Below are 21915 nucleotides of genomic sequence, written 5' to 3'. Positions count from 1 at the left end.
ACATGTGGCACGGACATACAATAACATATATGACCCACTTGGAGATGCATGATGTGACCGATTTACGAGCATACGTTTTATGGGTCACAGGATGTTTCCACATGGTGCCCTCGATCGTAATAGCACATATATCGCAGGTGTCACCACATTTACCATGTTGCCCTCCACGATGGCTATGAGTGCGGTCAGAAATATATCTGGAATGGATAACATGGTCGGCGATATTCTTGGCACGAGAGTAGGCAATACATGGTAAATCTTGAAAGCCAGAATGAAGCTGGAGAATATGCCAGTGAGTCCTGATACTCCGGGCCACCTCAGAGGCGTGTTCGGAAAATGATAACACACAGATGGTTTTGGTATCCTCACAGACGGAAACCTTTGAAAGTAACCGAGCCCTGTTCGCATACAGGGCTCTGTTGTAAGCGTGAGAAAGAACCCTGTGAGGATACCTGCGCTCCCTGAAGCGGGTATACAAGGTCCGGGCTTGCCTGCAGAACTCGCCAAGGTCCGTGCAAAGTCTGCGAGCTCGTAAAAACTGGCTTATAGGCAAGGACTGTTTAAGTTTGGTAGGGTGACAACTGGTATAGTTCAGATAATTATTGATTTCAACTGGTTTTCTATATACGGTGGTAACTAATGTATTGTCGGGTTTTTGTACCCAAACATCCAAAAAGGAAATTTTGTTCAAATTGTGGGACATGGTGAATCTCAAATTTGGGTCTAGGGCATTAAGACAGTCCAAAAAGTGGGGTAACAATTCAAAAGGACCCATCCAGATGCAGAACACGTCATCGATAAATCTGAGCCATATTTTAATATAGCGGTACCAAACAGATGGATACAAAAACCGTTCCTCAAAAGAAGACACATACAGATTTGCAATACTTGGAGCCGCAGCGGTGCCCATGGTGACTCCATGGGTCTAGAGAAAAAATTGTTGGTCAAATTGAAAGTAGTTGTGATAGAGGACCAACTGAGCTAGCTGGATGAGAAAATCAGCTCTGATACATTCATGCTGAACTTCCTGCATGAAGATCCTGGAAATCAGTTCAAAAGCTGCTGATTGTGGGATATTGGAATACAAAGATTCCAGATCCAGAGTCACCAGAATGTAAGTATCTTGTATATCTGTAAACTGTTCAATGATGGATAAAAAGTGTGTGGTATCTTCGATATAAGATCTAGCATTAGTAACCAAAAGTTTTAAAAACCAGTCAATGAACTTAGAAAGAGGCTCCAAGACCGTGCCTCTCAGGGACACTATGGGTCTCCCGGGAGGGGGTAGAATATTTTTGTGAATTTTGGGAACGACATAAAAAGTCGGGCGGCGAGGGAAAGGTAATTTCAGATATTTGGTCTCGGCTTTGGTGAGCTGGCCATCCTCAAAAGCAGAGTCTACTATAGTGGCAATAGTGCTGACTAAAGAATCCGTGGGATCCCCCGTGAGAACAGAGTAAAAACGGGAGTCGGATAGCTGTTTGTTGATTTCCGCTAAATATTGATGATTGTTCAAAACCACTATCGAACCCCCCTTATCGGCCGGTTTAAAGACTCGTTGGGTATCATTGCCTAGTTCTATTAAGGCTCTCTGTTCAGAAGCAGAGATATTTGAATATCTCCGGGGTCTCTGTTGAAGGGATGATTCAAGTGTGTTTAAGTCCCTCATAACTAGCTCCCGGAATGTATGAAGAGCGGGATCAAGGGGACCCAGAGGTTGCCACGTCGAGGGTGCTCTGAATATAGAAGAGTCCCCAGTGCCGGATTGGTTCTGAAAAAATAATTTAATTTGAAGAGATCTAATGAAACGCTCGATGTTACAACGAGTTGTAAAGGGGTCATAACGAGAAGAGGGAGCAAAAGAGAGGCCTCTATTTAATACCCTTAATTGGTCAGGGGATAAGGGAATCCCAGACAAGTTATTAACTATGGATTGGCAGGGCCTGATGATCTGGTTTGTGGGCGCATTTGTTGGTCCGTACTGGGATACTGTCCTCTGTTTGTTCCCCTTTGCTTGCCTCCCCTGAATCTCCGCCGACTGCTCCGCCCCCCCCCCCCCCCCGGGTAAAAAAACTGGAGATCTGGATCTAACACTAGAATCTTCTGTACCACTACTGGAAGCTGAATCTAAATCAGTCAATGTGTGTGTGGATAATGTCTTTTGTCCTGTTTCTCTGAAGGCTAACCACGAGTAAATGTTGCCTTTAGCATAATCATCAGCATCACGATGGAATTTCTTGATTTTAGATGCGCGAGTTTTAGTTCTGAATTGTTCTAAAGATTGTTGAATAGTCGGTAAGCTCTCTTGTAGAGATTGAAACATCTCGGGCTCCTTACGTATGTCCTCATAGATTTTATCTGCTTGTGTAGATACTTCTTGAGAAGCTTCTTGGATGGTATCAACAATGAGCATCATCAAGTCGATCGAACATTTATTTAATATAGATGTCCATTTACATAGAAAAGGTTCTCTGTCAGTAAACAATCCAGGAATTTTCTGAATACGTAAGCCCCTGGGAATATATTGGTGTTTAAGATATTCCACCAGGGACATGCTGTGTAACTCCAAGCGAATGAGGCTGCGTTGTAAGTTAACCCAAGTCTGCTTGTTCTGAGACATTCCCAAAGATGTAGTAGACTGTCCGTTGTCTAACAAGGAACTACGTTTAGAATATGAAGACACTTGATCTGCAGTGTAACAGAGTGTACGTTGCCATTCCGGTAAATCCATGACACATTGTGAGTTTCACAATAATAGATTGAGTGGTGACATTGTGAAAAGGCTCAAACCCTTATGATCTCCCTCCACATTAGAGAAGAGTCCCAGATCCTAGACCTGCCTGCTTAAGGTCTCTGAGGTCTCCAATTCAAAAACCTCAGTTCATAAATTATTTTACTGTACCCTAGTTTCATGTTCTCATTACACATGTTTTCCCCTGGCTGTCTATGGAATTCTTTACTACGTGATCCAGAACAGAACCTTTATTCTGCATGTTTAATTGGGCTGAAGTTATTTTTATTTAATCATGCTTTTTCCAGCCAATGGTTCATTTTATCTGTTTGTGTGGGTTTGAAATTTTACACCCTGCAGTTTTATTTTAAATTTATCTAATATCTAACCCAGGAAGGTTATTTTATCAGTTTATTCTGTGCCTTTTGTTTGATGGGATATTTTTTTTTTCTATCCTATTTGAATTATGGCATTCCTTACTTAATAATAGGGGATGGTATGCTAAACCATATGGTTATCCATCTGTGCTCATGAGCATACTACAGAAGATGTCAATCACAGCTTTACAATAGCTCCTCCTTCAAAGGCTCTCATGCCTCCTTCAGTTTTTCCTTTTGTAGGCGAACATGAAAGTGTTTTTTCTAATCTGCTCTATTTATTTCATTATAGTGTAGCGTTTTTTTGGCTTTGCAAATTTTTTGCATGATGTCCAAGATCTCGGTTCAAAGGGACTGCTCTGCCTGCTCAGAAGAGCAGATGTTTGTCTGCAGCTGTCAGGTATATCCTTTGGGGACCTGTACAGCCAGCCTGCTGAACATTTGTGAAGGGATTTGCTTAAGATTTGTGAAGGGTTCCGGGCCCTCAGCACTTATTCACTTCCTTGACTTGGCCAGGAGTTTGAGCATAGGCTGTTAATAATAATAACAACTTTATTCTTTTATACCGCCATAACCAAAAGTTCTAGGCGGTTTACACTAAAAAGAGCTGGACAATCAGCAAAATACAATAATACAGTAAAAAATATATCAATAGCAGTCCTTCTTCACCTCCCCCTTTTCCATGTAATGGGTTGCAGTCCTGAGGGATAGAGCATCAGTCTGACTGAGGTCTGGCAACCTGAAGATCTCGTCATAAGAGCTGACTGGTGGCTTGAGGCAAAAAAACCTCTTAGATCCAGCTATACCTTTAGGAAGCTGAAGCAGGATGCAGCATCATTTCCCCAGCACATGGTCTGTGAGTACAGGATGTGACAGCCTATGGGGAAAATTGGGGGGGGGGGGGGTTCTTGAAAAGTGTGTGTTAACTGTTTCTGCAGTTAGGTCTTTGGTCCCCCTCCTCTAAAATCCAATTTTTTGAACTTTTTGATCAACCTTAAGCGTTTTGAAACCATTTTTTGGCACCAAAATACTGCCGTGGTGGCTATCTCGGATTTCGCAACTTTTTTCCTAAGTTTTCCAACTTCTCTAAAATTCTTTCTCTGGGATATACAAGGCGGAGCTTAAACATCTGAGCCAATCGGGGCCTTAGGCCCCTCCCTGTGCAGTCCAGGACCAGGCAGGGGTACCCCTTGTCTCCTCTGCTTTTTGTTTTAACTCTTGATCCTGTTATTAGGAAAATCTAAAATAGTGGTCTTTGCAGATGATTTGCTGATTCATATAATGGACCTTCATATTTCTGTATGCACAGTGTTGGAGAGTTTTCAGGAATATGGTAATTTCTCGAGTTTTAAACTAAATCTGGATAAATCTGAGGTGCTAGTACTTGAGAAGGAAGGCTCTTCATAGTTATTTGGTGAGATTATTACATTGTGGGCTTCCTTATACTTGGAAAAGTGTACTCTTTCAATAAAACTAAGGCATATGGGATACAGAGTAGAGGTGCTAAATTGTTGTTGGGTAAAGCCTATATTTTGGTAAGAAATGCATATTGCAACATTGGCTTCAGGACAATGGGCCCTCCATTTGGCATTGGAGAAATAGATTTCATGCATTAATGATCTGGGAATGAAGAGATGCCCGGCGCTCAGTTAAACGACAAATGTTTTTAGATATATTGAATGTATACAGAATATCTCCCTGAGAGATCGTAGTCTAGCTTTCAAAGATTTCTCAGGGAAGACCTTGCGTAACTCCTAGGAGATTGATGCTTGCTTTTTAGTTCACCAGGAAGGGGAGATATAGAGTTGGGGGGGAGGAGAATATCTGTAGGGGTGGTACCATTGCCTCATGGGACTGTTAGGTTCAAGGCTAAGAGTCCAGGCCCTGAGCTGAGTTTGTTCTTTTCGTAGAGATAACTGTTTTACTCTGGGGGTTTTAGGATTTTCACTTGTGGATCTGTTGTAATATATTCCTGTTGGTTTTATGGGTCCCTTTTGTAGTTGTTTTTTGAGGCTAGGGATTCTCCCCCCCCCCTTTTTTTTTTTCTTTTCTTGCAGTTATTCATTCCAGTACATTCAATCACTATGTCCAACATTCCTCCCTCTTACATCCCCTTCAATCTGTCCCTCTGTTCCCTCTAAACCACCATATCCAACATTTCTCCCTCATCCTTCTCTTCCCCATGCATCTCTACCTCAATCCGCTCTCTCTATGCCCAACAATTTTCCTCTTTCTTCCTTTCCTCCTGTGCACCATATCTTTCCCTCTTACTCACACACTCATGCCCAACAATTCTCCAAAATTAGTGTTTTCTTCCTGCTTTCCTTCTGTGTCCCAAGTTCGTACCTCCCTCCTTGCCTTCCAGCCTTTGTCATAAATTCCCCTCCCCCCTCCTTTCTCCCTTTGCCCTACGATCATATCCCCTCTCTCCCTTACTTGCTACAAAACGCTTGCTCCCTTCAGGGCCGTCCAGTTGGGCTCATCCTTTCTGCCTTTAGCAGCACAGGGACGTGTGGCGGGCAGCAGCTCTTACATGCTGCATGTGGCTGACCCACAAGCCTTCCCTCTGATGTCTTTCAGGTCAGCCATGTGCAGCATGCAAAAACTGCTGCTTGCGATGCATCCCTGTGTGGCTGAAGGCTGGAAGGAGCAGCCCTGAAGGAGGTAACTGGGATCTCCCGCTGACCTGGAAGGCTTCCCTCTGACATCAGCTCTGACATTGGAGGAAATACTTTTCAGGTCGGCTTCTTTGGAGGGGGGAATGCAGGAAGGAGGACATGGGTTCCTCACTGGCAGCAATGCTTCAGCGGAGGGGTCGAGCAGAAAGGAGGGTGTGGGATCCCCGGTGGCAGCGATTAAGGAGGAAGGGGGCAGGAGACTCGCGCATTGCCGCGTACCCCTAAGGGTATGTGTAACGAATGTTGAGAAACTCTGATGTAGGCTATGGACTATATGGGCTATGTTTGTTACTATACTGGGATGATATCTTTGTATGTCACTACAGTGATATGGGGGTGAGGTGGGGGAGCGACAATGGAATCTATACCTATCCTTATATTGTATAATGTTGCCTTCCTGTAACATGTTGGTCTTTTTAACTGGAGCTATCGCACTATTTTGTATGTTGTGCTATATTCTTGTTATCTACAATTTAAAAAAAAAGAATTTTAACATATTGCTTATTTGTGCAAAATTTTAACACTTTTCTTAATATAAGTATTGAATTGTGTATTTGTTTGCTTTTGAAACGTGACTGAAACTGAATCTGTGGTCAAAATTCGCCACTGAAACCAAAGCCATCACCCCTCCCTTGCAGAAAGTTCATCCTCCTGGGACAGCCACCCACTCCTTGCTCTCTGCTTTCCCCCCTCCTCCCCCCAACCACAGACTTTGCCCTCCCTTTACCCCTAGGCCCTCCCCTCCCTAGGCTTAACTTCTAAGCATAAGTGATTCCCATTTGCTCCTGCTCCCACCACTCAACAATCAAAATGGCTACTGTGACTTCCCACAGCAGCTTGCGAGACTGCCACAGGAGGTCGTGGAAGCCATTTTTAGATTTGAGCTGGCATGGACAGGAGCAGTTCCCAGTTTCTGCTGTCTATGCTGGGTTTCAGTCTCAAAGTGGCTGCCATAACCTGCCCTGCTGCGGGAAGTTGCAGCAGTTGTTTGACCGTTGAGCCACCAAAACTGAAATTTGGTTGGCTTCTATTTTCCTTTATAAAATACACATTTTTAAAAAAATTTTGTAGACATCCTGTTATAAAATTGCTCCCCATAGATTGTAAAAATACATAAGTACATGCACAGATTCACAGCTCCATCAGAGCAATTTTATAATTGGGCTCTTAGTTTAGGAGAGGAAAATATATCTGTTTTAAGTCTATTTTATAAAGAAAAGTAGCCCTACTCCTTTTATAAAATACTAGGGTATGTGGCTGAAAACGCACCTCATTTAAGGTGGTATCACTTAAGCCTGCCCTATATCTGGAATAAGTCATCTCACCTACATTTTTCAAGAACATTCATAAGTTATAATCCATGTACATACTTGTACTGCCCACTTTAAAATCCAAACTCTGCCCATGTGCACACCAACAGTGAAAATAGGAGCTGTGGAAATGGAATACATACTTTTATGCTGGTTGGTATTAAGCAAATCAAAAAAGAGAAGGCAAAACCCTATAAAGGTCCAAAAACAAGTAAGATCAGTAAAAAGGAAGGCTCCTCGCCTGGTTATATCTTCAAAAACATCTTTATTCTGTATTCAGAAAACCCAACATAGATCCATGTTTTCTTCAGGGGTAAGAATTAATTGGTGTTATTTGACGATTTTATTATTATTCGTATATGGTTGCTAACATCAATTATTGTGGAATTATATACCACAGTTGATTCTGTACCTTACCCCTAAAGAAGGCATGTTTATATTGAAACACAGATCTATGTTGGGTTTTCTGAATAGAGAATAAAGATGTTCTTAAAGATACAAAACCTTTTTTTACCTTACTCTTACTTGGTTGGTATTAGGCACCACCTTACAAAATTACCCTCTTAGTGCTGCTGGGGCTGGTTTGGGATGCTTGTTTTTATAAAAGCACATAGGTATATCTATATTGCTTTTATAATCTTGCCATAAAATAAACACCTTTTTCACATTCTATATAGGTGCCCTGTTTTAAATTCATGTTGATGCTTTTATTTCAGTTTTAGATAAACTTGCTTTGGAAGGAATAGTGGTACAGCGTGCTGAATGCAAACCTGCTCCTAATGAAGACTACATGAAATTAAAGAGGTTAGTATGTTTTATTCATGATTAGCAAGAATTTGTTTTTCACATTTTTATAGGTACAGGTTTTTTTGTTTCATGAGTTGTGAATTATGGTCCCTCACAACTAAAAAAGTAACAATTTGATGATTTTTATTCAAAATGGCTACAAACTTTTCAAGTAGTTTATAATTTGCCATATTCCATTTAATTCATATTTTTAAAATGTAGTATTTGAATTTTTCTTCTGCGCAGTATAAATTCAATGTTGTCACCTTTGTCGAATCAAACGCAATCTTCCGCCTTCAACACTGCCCAACTGCTGCTGCCCAGATGAATGCTACATCGTTAGTCTGACATCTCTGCCTTGGGAGGCCCTGCTGGTAGTGAGACTACCAACAATATAGCTTTCAGCTTCTCAAATGTGCACTAGCCCTAGTGGCACGTCAAGCCCATGTTCCATGACTGGAGACAACGGCAACAATATCGAATTTATACTGCACAAAAGAATGGCCCAGCAATTTACGTCTGTATTCTGCCAAGAAATCGTGATGATGATGAGACATAACGAATCAACATATAGTGCTGGAAGATGGTCCCCTAGGTCAGAAGGCCCTCATCATACTACTAGCGAAGAGCTGACCATCTACCAGAGTATGCCCAGTGTTTATGAAGCTGATGGATCAAAGCTGCCAGGACGTCCTGATGCTGATGTTGCTGGACAGAGAAGGGAAATCAGAAGCTGTAAAGATATCTCAACATAGGAACATGGAACGTACGAAGCATGAATCAAGGAAAACTGGAAATTGTTAAAGATCAAATGGAAAAAACAAAATAGATTTGATAGGGATCAGTGAGCTCAATGGACTTGACAGGGCCATTTTCAATCAAACAAGCATTGGACCTACTACTCTGCTCTTGAAACACATAGGAAAAATGGCGTGGCATTCATCCTCAATAATAAGCTTTCAAAGATGGTACTAAAGGACAATGTTATATCAATCCATCTGTCACCTTGATTCAAGTATATGCTCAAACTCAGGTCTGGGTAGAAGGTTTTAAAGCAGCATGTTTATCACACAAGTAACACAGGGTTCTTCACACGGATTTGTCCACCTGCAGAGCCACTGAAAAATTATACAAGATCTAAGAAGTTCGGCTGGAGTGCTAAAGTACCTGCAACTAAGCAGATAAGTGCAGATAGGTGCAGTGGTTAGAAGTTGTTTTCATAGTCTTAGAATGATTAGATCTTTGGCAAAAATCCTAACCATCTTCATTGAATATTTTGATCCATTCCTTCAAAAATAGATTATTGTAACTCTCTGGATAAGGAAATCTGCCAGTAAGACATTAGGTGCCTTCAGTTGATACAAAATACTGCCATTAAAGCCATTACGAACACAAAAATATACGAACACATTAACACCCCTTTTAAAAAAATCCCACTGGCTTCTGGTTCAACATAGAATAACTTATAATATTGCCCTGTTAATATTTAAAACCCTTAAAACTAAGAAACTGGCTTTTTTAGACAAAACTCTTATTCCGTATGAATCTAACAGATCCTTAAGATCCTCCAGTCAACATCTGCTTTGGGTTCCCTCTTTAAAAATTATAAATACCTGTTGATCAACAATATTCTCAGTAACTACGCCTACAATTTGAATTGCCTTACCAACTCATCTTCGGGCAGAGCAAAATTTAGATAAATTCAAAGGAGCCTTAAAAAGTTTCCTATTTACAGATGCGTTTGACTATTAAATATCTCTTTTCATTTTTTTTTCCCCATTGACTCCCTTTGCCCTATTGGTTTTCCCATTTATGTTCTCTTTCTTGTACTCTCCTTTTCATTTATTGTATGTTTAATTCTGTGTTTGTCTACGTCTTTTCGGAATTTTTAATCTTTGTTAAAACATAAGAACATAAGATTTGCCGCTGCTGGATCAGACCAGTGGTCCATCGTGCCCAGCAGTCCGCTCACGCGGCGGCCCTTAGGTCAAAGACCAGTGTCCTACTAGAGTCTAGCCTTACCTGCATATGTTCTGGTCCAGCAGGAACTTATCTAACCTTTTCTTGAATCCCTGCAGGGTGCTTTTCCCTATAACAGCCTCTGGAAGAGTGTTCCAGATTTCTACCACTCTCTGGGTGAAGAAGAACTTCCTTACATTTGTACGGAGTCTATCCCCTTCTAACTTTAGAGAGTGCCCTTTCGTTCTCCCTACCTTGGAGAGGGTGAACAATCTCTCTTTCTCCACTAAGTCAATTCCCTTAATATCTTGAATGTTTCGATCATGTCCCCTCTCAGTCTCCTCTTCTCAAGGGAGAAGAGGCCCAGTTTCTCTAGCCTCTCATTGTACGGCAACTCCTCCAGTCCCTTAACCATTTTAGTCGCTCTTCTCTGGTCCCTTTCGAGTAGTACTATGTCCTTTTTCATGTACGGCAACCAGTGTTAGATGCAGAACTCCAGGTAAGGGCGCATCATGGCCCGGTACAGCGGCATGATAACCTTCTCCGATCTGTTTGTGATCCCCTTCTTAATCATTCCTAGCATTCTGTTCGCCCTTTTCGCCACCCAAGTCTCTTTCCCTGGGGTTCTCTCCAAGTACAGCACCGGACATGCTGTATTCGTGCATATGATTTTTGTTACTGACATGCACTTATCCACATTGAACCTCATTTGCCATTTCGTGGCCCATTCCTCAAGTGTGTTTATGTCTCGTTGTAGGTCTTCGCAACTTGTCTTCCTGCTTTATTTTTATTGTTGTAAAACGCTTAGTATTTGATAGGTGTTTAATAAATTTTTTTTAAAAACCTTGATTGTCCTGGTCAAATGTTATGCTCACTGTTTATCTGGAGGTAAGGGGACTTGGAAGTGTCATGATAATCCTCAGTAACAAATAGCAGCAATTCACATGCAGTTAGAATGGTACTGAACACTTCATATGCCACCAGAAGAACTAACAGATCGATTATGGAAGAGATCAAACCAACTATGTCACTCGAAGCCCAAATGCTGACATTACAATTTTCTTATTTTGGTCACACCATCAGAAGATAGAAATCACTGGAGAAGGACATCATGTTTGGGAAGATCAAAAGAACCAGGTGAAGAGGGCAACCTGCAATCAGATGGCTGGACACATTGAAAACAACCATGGGGATGACTCTGGATGACTTTTCCGTACTAGCACAAAACAGATTTCTTTTTAGATCCGCAATTTATCAAGTCACTAGGACTCGAACACGAGTCGATGGCACCTAACAACAACGACATCATTTGAATTTACTAGTCTGATAACAGAACAGCTATATGTATTCTGATAACAAAATGATGTATTCTGGAATGGGCTGTCTCCATGCCTGCAAGCAAAATCATTGAATATTTTGTTGCCATCTAACAAATATGATTCACCCTTTCTCTAGAACCCCAATTTTCATTACTGCTACTACTATTAGTGTAGTATAACTATCATTAGAACATAAGAATTTCCTTACTGGGTCAGACCAGTGGTCCATCTAGCCCAGTCTCCCATCTTCGCAGAGGCCAATAAGTACATAAGCAATGCCTCTGCTGGGTCAGACCTGAGGTCCATCGTGCCCAGCAGTCTGCTCATGCGACAGCCCAAAAGTCTAGGACCTGTGCAGTAATCCTCTATCTATACCCCTCTATCCCCTTCTCCAGCAGGAAATTGTCCAATCCTTTCTTGAACCCCAGTACCGTACTCTGCCCTATTACACTCTCTGGAAGCGCATTCCAGGTGTCCACCATACGTTGGGTAAAGAAGAACTTCTTATCATTCGTTTTGAATCTGTCCCCTTTCAACTTTTCTGAATGCCCTCTTGTTCTTTTATTATTCGAAAGTTTGAAGAATCTGGCCCTCTCTACTCTCTCTATGCCTTTCATGATCTTATAAGTCTCTTATCATATCCCCTCTAAGTCTCCTCTTCTCCAGGGAAAAGAGACCCAGTTTCTCCAATCTCTCAGCGTATGAAAGGTTTTCCATCCCCTTTATCAGACGCGTCGCTCTCCTCTGAACCCTCTCGAGTAACGCCATGTCCTTCTTAAGGTACGGCGATCAATCCAAGTTACAAGTACCTGGCAAAAACCCAAATAGTAGCAGCATTCCATGCTACCATCCCATGTCTGTCTTAACAGCAGACTATGGACTTTTCCTCTAGGAATGTGTCCAAACCTTTTTATAAAACCAGCTAATTATCTGCTCTTACCATATCCTCCAACAATGCGTTCCAGAGCTTAACTATTCTCTGAGTGAAAAAATATTTCCTCCTCTTCTTTTAAACCTGCGCGCCTGCTGCCGTCGAACCTGGTGGTCCAGCGTATTTCCCGGCCAGCAGCAACCAGGCCAGAAGCACAGAGATCAGGAGCAAGCCCTCCACGCTCCCTCCTGGGCCCGCACCGATCTTTATTCCATAGTGCTTATCACAAAGGATAAGCAATGGCTTTCCCCATGCCTACTTTAATGATTTATACTTCCGGTAGTTTCCTTTGAATCTCACTCCAATTATTTTTGTTGGTTTATTTGAGCTTACAGCAACAGGCACCTGAATATTTGTGGACTTGCTTGAAAGTTTACGTGCTCTCAAGGACATTGTGTTCTGCTACTACGTATGGATTTGTACCTTCTCGTCAGGAATTGCACATAATGTCTGTAAGGAAGGGTTCCTTTTCATGTGCAGCTCCTTTTGACTGGAATAGGCTCCCTGTGTCTATTTGACATTAGAAGAACTTGCATGTATTTAGGAAACTGTTAAAGCGGCATCTATTTTGTTTGATGACAGCAACCCTTTGAGGCTTCAGCTTTGGACTTCTCTATACTGGCTTGTATACTGTGTTTTGTTTGTCTTTTTAACTGTGTATGTTGCATTATTATCCACTTTGGACAAAGGCGGAATATAAGTTAATAAACCATAAACCATTTCATAGACTGATACTGACTGCAGTTGTATTCGATTATTAATGCCCTGATATGAACTGTTTGTTTACTTGGATTTAACTCATGCCTTTTCAGTAGTATGTGATCAGCTTAAGGTGGCCAAATAGGTTAAAAAAGGTGACGGCGAAAGTTAGAAAGATGCTTGGGTACATAGGGAGAGGGGAATGGCCAATAGGAAAAAGGAGGTACTGATGCCTCTGGTGAGACCTCATTTAAAATATTGTGTACAATTCTGGAGACCGCACCTTCAAAAAGATATAAACAGGATGGAGTCGGTCCAGATGAAGGCTGCTGAAATGGTTGGTGGTCTTTGTTATAAGGTGTATGGGGACACACGTAAAGATCTCAATATATATACTTTGGAGGAAAGGCAGTAGAGGAGAGATATGATGGAGACGTTTAAATATTTAAATGGTATAAATACGCATGAGGCGAGTCCCTTTCAATTGAAAGAGAACTCCAGAGTAAGAGAACATGGGATGAAGTTAAGAACTCGGGCGTAATCTAAAGAAATGTGTTTTTTTTAACAGAAAGTGAGGTAGATGCTTGGAATAATCTCCCGGTAGAGGTGGTGGAGACAAAGACTGTCTGAATTCAAGGAATCATGGGACAGACATGTGGGAACTCTTAGGGAGAGGAGGATATAGTGGATGCTGCGGATGGGCCATTTGGCCTTTATCTGCCATCATGTTTCTATATTTAGTAGCTCTAGCTAAGTTACAGCCAAGTGAGCTAAGTATTTCTCTGTCCTCAGAAGGCTTACATTGTAAGGAGAAGAGTGACAAAGCTGTACTAAAATAATGTATTTTACAGTAGTGTAGTGATATTTACCAAACGAGTCATTAACTTGTACCTCCAAGTTTTAAGTATAGCCCATTATCTCTTAAGGGGCTGGTAGTGGGATGCATTACCCCAGCCAACTCACTTGACATCAAATTTCTCTATACCCCCCACTCTACCTTCTAACATTCAAATCCTTCCAACTCTCTTCTCTGCTGCCTACCAGTAATTACAAAGGGGTGCTGAAAAGTTCTCAGCCTAACCAATTTCCTAAATTTTGTATGTTATTTTTCCACTGTAGATGACAAGAGCGTTGTTTTATTTTGCAAAGTGCCAATTTGCAGAATCGTCATGCTGTGTTTTGACATTGTTTCAGATCATTGATTGAATCATGTCATCGAAAAGTGTGGAAATTTTCAAGTGTAAAACTCTGAGCTGTCATGAAGTTCCTATTCCTAAAGAAGAAAACTTCAAAGGAAATCCATGAACTTATGATGCAAACTTTGAGTGACAAATGCCTATCATACTCCACAGTGAAGAATTGGTGTTCAAACTTTCAGCATATGGATATCGAGACCAAAGATGCAGTGAAGTCTCGGAGGCCTCAAATGATGTCAGCTCCTAAAATTGTTGACCATGTCCATGACCTGATTTTAGCAGATTGGCGAATATCAGCTAAAACTATTGCTGAGACACTACAGATATCCAGGGAATGTGTTGGGTTTATAATTCACGAGCAGCTGGATATGCAGAAGCTGTCAGCCAAGTGGGTGCCTAAATGTTTGAATTTTGATGAGAAATGACATCAACTGGACACTTCCAAGTTGATTTTGCAGCATTTTCGTCAAGCTGGTGCCAACCTTTTGAAATGACTAGTTACTGTTGATGAAATATGGTTACACCACAATGATCCTGAGACAAAACAATCCACGCAATGGTGGCACTCAGGTTCTCCAAGGCCAAGGAAATTCAAGACCTAAACATCAGCAGAAAAGATCATGGCCACAGTGTTTTGGGATCAGGAATGTGTTGTAATGGCTGACTATCTTTCAAAGGGCCAAACAGTTAATGCAGGATACTACTGTAACTTGTACCAATTAAAGGAGGCATTGAAAGATCAAAAGGATAGGAAAGCTGTGGCAAGCAGTTCACTTTTTACAAGACAATGCACCTGCTCATAAGGCTGGCAAAACACAGTTGGCGTTTCAGTGCATAGGCCATCCACCTTAGTCACCAGATCTTGCCCCATCTGACTATTTTCTGTTTCCAAACCTTTAAAAGAGTTTGAAAGGGCAATAATTTTAGAGCGATTCAGAGGTGATTGCAGCAGCAGAGCAGTATTTCTGTGATCAGACATCGGAGTATTTTATGGAAGGGTTACAGAAACTTCAGACACAATGTGCCAAGTATGTTGAACTTAGGAGTACATGTGTGGAATAACTTGCAAGTTTCATGACTCCATGTCATTCCCTTCTTGGTGGGGCTGAGAACTTTTCAGCACCCACTCATCGTATATCTGGGTTTAGAAAAAGGTTTAGATAAGTTCCTAGAGGAAAAATCCATAGTCTTCTATTGAAATACATGGGGGTAGCCACTGCTGCCCTGGGATCAGTAGCATAGAACCTTGCTACTGTTTAGGATTCTGCCAAATACTTGTGACCTGAATTGGTCACTGTTAGAAGCAGGATACTGAGCTAGATGGACCATTGGTCTGACCTAATATGGCTATTCTTATGGTTGCGGGGGAAAGGGCAGAAGTGATTTACCTTTCACTCCTGTGCTGTTGCTCATTGGCATCCATCAACCCTAGTGATAGTCTCATGGTACTAAAGGTAGGAGTCAAAGGCATCTTGTTCACTCAGAATATATAAAGATAATTGCCTGTATTTGGTTCTGATTGATCCTTGTGTTTTGTTTCAGTTTATTTTTAGTATTAGCATGGTATATCCTCATGTGTTAGGTGCCATCGACTTGTGTTCAAGTCCTAGCGACTTGATGAATTACAGATCTAAAAAGAAATTGATTTTGTGCTAGTCCAATAAGGTCCTCGTGACCATACAAAAAAGAGGGAACAAATCATTTTTAAATCACAGAGGTGCCTATCTGAAGCAAGGTTAAACATTTTGTGGATCTTAATTTAGTATAGCTCAGGGGTTTTCATCCCAGTCCTCAGGAAACATCCAGCTAGTCAAATATATATCCTATGCATTCATTGGGGATAGCTTGAATGCATGACTGCCTGGTGGGTCCTGAGAAGTGAATTGAGAAACTGTGGTTTAGCAGCATCCTTATTTTAAAAAAAAAAAAAAAAAATCATTTGTGCTTTTTTAGGTTTTGTAATTTTCTCCATATCTGTAAATACAGTGCTTGACTTTTCTAGCTAGAAAAATTCAAATTAATCTGTAGCTAATCTGTCATTCATTTGAAATATTAGTTACTGCAATTGATTATTTTTAAATATGTTAAGGTTTAAGACTCTTAAATTGAAGATCGGTTATGGACTATTACTCAGTTCAGTTCTTTCAGGTTGCTATGGTGATGCATTTGAGCTCTGAGATGCAGTGTGGAAGGTTGTGATCAAACATTACACAAGAAACTATTGCTAGCCAACCTTGAAGCAGCTTGAGTAGACAGATATTCCAAAACTATTTCCCATCTGCCCATATTGTTAGAGAAATAGAAGACATTTATGTAAGTAAAACAGTGTTTTTACCTATAGAAACATTATTTTATAAGCTTGCCCAGACTGTGCATGTACACTTATGTATGTGTATGTGCATATGTTTACGTGATCCAAGTGGAAGTGTTCCTTGGGTGGAGATAGCATTTGCATGGATATTTTATAATGCAGTCATGTGAAAAAATTAGCACACCCCATGAAATATTCAGTTCTTTTTTAAGAAATGTTCACATATCGATGTCAAATCTTTTATTTATTTATCTCTGGAAAAGAAAGTGATGTAATTGCAGGTAAACAACAAATATTTTCCTTGATTTACTCATGAAACAAAAGATATCCACAAAAATGTGTATTCTAATTGAGGAATAAAATAGGACACCCTAATAGCTAGTGTTACCCCCTTTGGCTGAAATAACTGCAGTGAGACGCTTTTTGTAGCCATCTTCCAGTCTCTGACATCGGTCTGAGGAAAGTTTGGCCCACTCCTCAATGCAAAATTCTTTCAGCTGTGAGATGTTTGAAGGGTTTCTTGCATGTACAGCCCATTTCAAATCACCCCACAGCATCTCAATGGGATCAAGATCAGGGCTTTGACTCGGCCACTCCAGGATTCTCCATTTCTTTAGTTCAGCCAGTCCTTGATGGATTTATTGGTATGTTTTGGGTATTGTCATATTGCAGGGTCCAGTTCCGCTTCAGCTTTAATTTTCTTACAGATGGTCTCACATATTCCTCAAGCACCCTGTGATACACAGTAGAATTCATGGTGGATTCTATGATGGTGAGCTGGCCAGTTGCTGCTGCAGCAAAGAATCCCCAACCCATAACACTTCCACCTCCATGCTTCACAGTTGGTATGAGGTTCTGGAATGCTGTATTTGGTGTACGCCAAACATGTCCTTTTTTTTCTGGTGTCCAAATAATTCAATTTTAGACTTGTGTGTCCATAGAACACTATTCGAGATGTCCTGGTGCTTGTCTACGTTCTCTCTATCAAACTTCAGTCTGGCCTTGATGTTTCTCTTAGAGAGCAAAGATTTCCTCCTTGCACACACCCCATATAAGTTAAATTTGTGCAGTCTCTTTCTGATTGTAGAGGCATGCACTTTCACATCAACTGTAGCAAGATCCTGCTGTAGGTACCATGTTGACATTTTAGGGATTTTTGGAGACTTCTTTTAGCATCTTGCGGTCTGCTCTGGGAGTCAACATGCTTGGACGGCCAGACCTGGGCATGTTAGCAATTGTTTGGAAAGTCCTCCACTTGTACACTATTTTCCGAACTGTGGAATGGCTAATATTAAATTCTTTCAAGATCTTTTTAAATCCCTTACCAAACTTATAAGCTACTACAATCTTCTTTCTGAAGGCCTCAAACAGCTCTTTTGATTTCACCAGGTTGTTCACTCTCACCACAGCAGTCATGAGCACACTAAACTAAATGTCTGAGGCAAACCTCCTTCAAAATGCTCAGTAACGATGTTCTAGTCATGTGCACCTGATGTGATACAACTGTGTGTGATTTGAGCCACTTTGTGGGAGGATATGTGGGGGTGTTATAAGAACATAAGAATTTGCCTCCGCTGGGTCAGACCAGAGGTCCATCGCACCCAGTGTTCCGCTCCCGCGGCAGCCCATCAGGTCCATGACCTGTAAAGTGATCTTTTGTCTAGAACCTGTTCTTCCCTAATCCTTTATATCCTTCAAACCCCTTTTCTTTTTATCTATACCCTTTCTTTCTCCTTTATCTGTAACCTTCAATCCCCTTATCCTTCAGGAATTTATTCAGTCCCTCTTTGAAACCCCATAATGTAGTCTGACCTATTATACCCTCCGGAAGCGCATTCCAGGTATATACCACCCTCTGTGTGAAGAAGAATTTCCTAGCATTGGTTCTAAACCTGTCCCCTTTCAATTTCTCCAGATGTCCTCTTGTTCTTGTAGTTCCCAGTACGCTAAAGAACCTGTCCCTCTCCACCCTCTCTATGCCTTTCATAATCTTGTACGTCTCTATCATGTCTCCTCTGAGTCTCCAGGGAGAATAGCCCAAGTTTCTCTAACCTCTCAGCGTATGAAAGATTTTCCATACCCTTTATCATTCGTGTGGCTCTTCTCTAGACCCTCTCAAGTATCGCCATATCCTTCTTAAGGTACGGTGACCAGTACTGGACACAGTACTCCAGATGCGGGCGCACCATCGCCCGATACAGCGGCAAGATAACTTCCTTCATTCTGAATGTAATACTCTTCTTGATAATATCCAACATTCTGTTTGCTTTCTTAGAGGCCGCTGCGCATTGTGCCGTTGGTTTCACTGTTGTATCTACCAACACTCCCAAATCCTTTTCAAGGTTGCTTTCTCCCAGTACCAACCCCCTAATTTATTCTTCAATTAGAATACACATTTTTGTGGATATCTTTTGTTTCATGAGTAAATCAAGGAAACATTTTGTTGTTTACCTGCAACTACATCACTTTCTTTTCCAGAGATAAATTTTTTTTAAAAATAAGATTTTTCTTCTTAGCTCCTCCTCACTCACTCTGATGTAGGCAACCTAGGGAGTGTGACCTCCAGAGATGACTCCTTTTCTCAAATACAACTTCTCAGGTGGTTGGGTCAGCCAGCTTTCATTGAAAAAAGAGAGAAAAACTAGAAAGGAATCTTAAATTTGAACAAGCCTTGCTTCTTCTTTTACCTCCTCCTTTCAGACATGAATGTCTTTTTTTCTTTTTTTTTAAATCTTTATTCCTTTTTATTTCTCTCAACAAGTGTACAATATTATTACAATTAATTCACATAACTCACTCATAATGTCTTTTTTCTTACCTTTCTTTGTAGGGAAATTCTAAGTCCTAATTTAGAAATTCTGATCATTCTTATTGACATCCACTGAGATTCTGGAACTCTCTGGGAAAAACTTGCTGTTCTCCTTTTTTATGTAAATTTAAGACTGTTATTTCTAATCTGGTCTCTCTTGATTTATCCTTATAGTCTATGTTTATACTTCTTGCATATGTATAAGCAACTTCTCAATTTTGTACAAAACTAACTTTCTAGGAATGTTTTCTATTTACATTACATTTTTTTAACTTTTTACACTTTGCATTTTTAAATGTTCTTCCAAGATTCTGTAATTTTGTCATTTTACAGTGATGCAATTCACTGACTTCCAAAGCTGTTTGTAAATGTCTTTGTTATTTTTCTGTAATGCAGAGATCCTAGATTGGTCATCCTCTGAGGCTCTAATATAAGCTCATATAATAATTTTTTTTATCCACCTACAAGGACGACTGCATTGCTATATCCCACAGGTTTTAGACTCCTCTGGTGGAGATAGTAAGAAAGGAAAAATTAACTCTTACTCTGCTAATTTTCTTTCCTTTAGTCTCATCAAACCAGTCTAGATACCTTCCCTGATATGGCACAGATTACATTTTACAGGTCCTGATTTGAGCAGGCCAACTAGACTTCTAAACCTGAAGATGCTATTTTAAGTAGATCTAATGTTTTCTTCCAAAATCAAAGGAAACGGCCACAGAACAGAAGAAATATTGAGAAATACTTATTTGAATCCAATTTCTTTTCCTCTTACTTCCTCTTTTTCCTTTGGGGGATTTCTGGAGGTTAGCAAATATGTTATTAATTCAATAATTTACTAGGAACAAGAAGTCACGTGGTCCACTGCTTTGTCATATGGCAAAGCACACAGGACTTCATTTGTTTGTCTCTGTCTATTGGTCAATGGATAGAGCCCACAGGACCTGCTTTTATAAGGCAAAGCACACAGGACTTTATTTGTTTGTTTCTGTCTATTGGTCAATGGATAGAGCCCACAGGACCTGGACTGGTCTGATGAAACTACAGGAAAGAAAATTAGCAGTTAAGATCTAATTTATTCCTCTGTTCTAGGGCATAAGGAGATCCATGGGTAGTTCTATTCAGATTTTGAATACATTAATATTTTCATCATCAAATAGATATCTACTATCGGCTAATGCTGGCTGAAAACAAAAGGGCCATATATACTAAGCTTTTCTCGTGTAGCTGGAAAAGCTCTAATATATCTGGCTGAAAGTCTGACTGGCTATCACCATTCCATTTTCTAATTATTTATGTTATGTTTTCAGACAGCAAATTGAAGAATCTTCCAAGCCAGCAAGACAAATACTGTCCTTGGATAAAGTTGTAACAACCAATTACAAGCCTGTTGCTAATCATCAGTATAATGTAAGTTTTAAGATTATTATTATTATTCTACCATTTCTGTTGACAACAGCTGTGACAAGATTGCACTAAACAATATATGACTCATACCCAAGCACCCTAGTTCTTCAGTTCATTTTTATTTCTTAAATTTCTTCCTGGGGCTGTTGTAGATTTTTTTTTTTCCATCTTCAGAAACATTCTTACTTAAATAATGAAGAAATAATCTTGTTAAAGCCTGCATATGTTATGTTGTCTCTGAGAGAAAACCAAAACATTCAAGGTCTGTTCAAAAAGTTTCAGAACTGATTTTTATAAAAATTCATTAAACAATCTTACAACTTATTCCATTGGGTCCCCTTCAAAGTACTCCCCTTCCCTACGTGTACACTTTTCCCAAGATTGTTTCCACTTCTGGAAACAATCCTTAGGTCTGACCCCAGAAGGCTGCTTCCTTTGCACCCATAACAAATTACACTGAGGCATGTCACATCGCACTCTCTGTTTATAAAGATTTAGGGCTCCTTTTACAAAGCCGCGCTAGGGCCTTAACGCACAGAACAGCGTGCGCTAGCCGCTACCGCCTCCTTTTGAGAAGGCGGTAGATTTTCGGCTAGCACGCGCTAATCTGATACGTGCGCTAAAACCGCTAGCGTGGCTTTGCAAAAGGAGCCCTTAGTCTGAGGGCACCAAATTATTTGAACTAATGCGCTAAACTTTTAGATGTAAACTTCACTGCATAGTGGCTTTCCCTTTACTCTAGCCTTACCTAATGTTAAATATTTATTGGGATAAAATTTAGCCTAACAGTAAATGATAGATGGGCAAATTATAACTTATAGTTATAATGATGTTTATTGACAATTCAGCCTGGTGACAATTCAGCCTGGCCCCTTATACTGCAGACATTTACAAACGACTTTGGAGGCAGTCACAACATTTCCTATTTTTATTTTTTAATTAATTTTCAAATTGTAGTACAAGTTGAACACTTGAAGAGAAATAACAGAATTGCTACAGTATAGATTGAAAACATAAATAGGAGAAAAAAGGAATTAAATCTACATTAAAAAATCCTGGACTTTAAGTCACCTGTCTGGGGCTAACTGGGTATATTCAGCAGCATTGAACCAGATAGTGCTACTAAAAATGTTCAGTTAGCACTCAACCAAAGCTGGCTATTTTGGGGGTATTCTACCCTTAGCTGGCCAAAGTAACCGCATCAAGAGAGGACCGCAGAAAAGTCAATCTTGATGCAATTTGCCATAGCTGCTAAGTCCTGAATATCATAATGGCTGTTTCACTACCCTATATACCTGGAAATTCAGTCCCGGAGCCCAGACCTGGCCTAGCATTGAATTTCCAGAGATAGCGCCAGTGGTGGGATAGAATTTGATATACTGCCTTTCTGTGGTTACAGTCA

The 21915-nt window shown here is 40.5% G+C and overlaps 1 protein-coding gene across 1 annotated transcript in view; it reads left to right on the top strand.

The window, feature by feature from the left end:
- GTF2F2 (general transcription factor IIF subunit 2) overlaps positions 1 to 21915 on the top strand; it is a 201648-nt gene that overhangs the window by 140859 nt on the left and 38874 nt on the right. Inside the window, exons 6-7 of the mRNA XM_033949420.1 lie at positions 7813 to 7900; positions 20417 to 20516. Of these exons, the coding sequence (XP_033805311.1) occupies positions 7813 to 7900; positions 20417 to 20516 (188 nt within the window). The remainder of the gene's footprint in view (positions 1 to 7812; positions 7901 to 20416; positions 20517 to 21915) is intronic.

Source organism: Geotrypetes seraphini, chromosome 6 (assembly GCF_902459505.1).
Source record: "Geotrypetes seraphini chromosome 6, aGeoSer1.1, whole genome shotgun sequence".
NCBI classification, from domain to species: Eukaryota; Metazoa; Chordata; class Amphibia; order Gymnophiona; family Dermophiidae; genus Geotrypetes; species Geotrypetes seraphini.
Note: the sequence above shows the minus strand (reverse complement) of the source record. Positions and strands in the feature narration are given on the sequence as shown.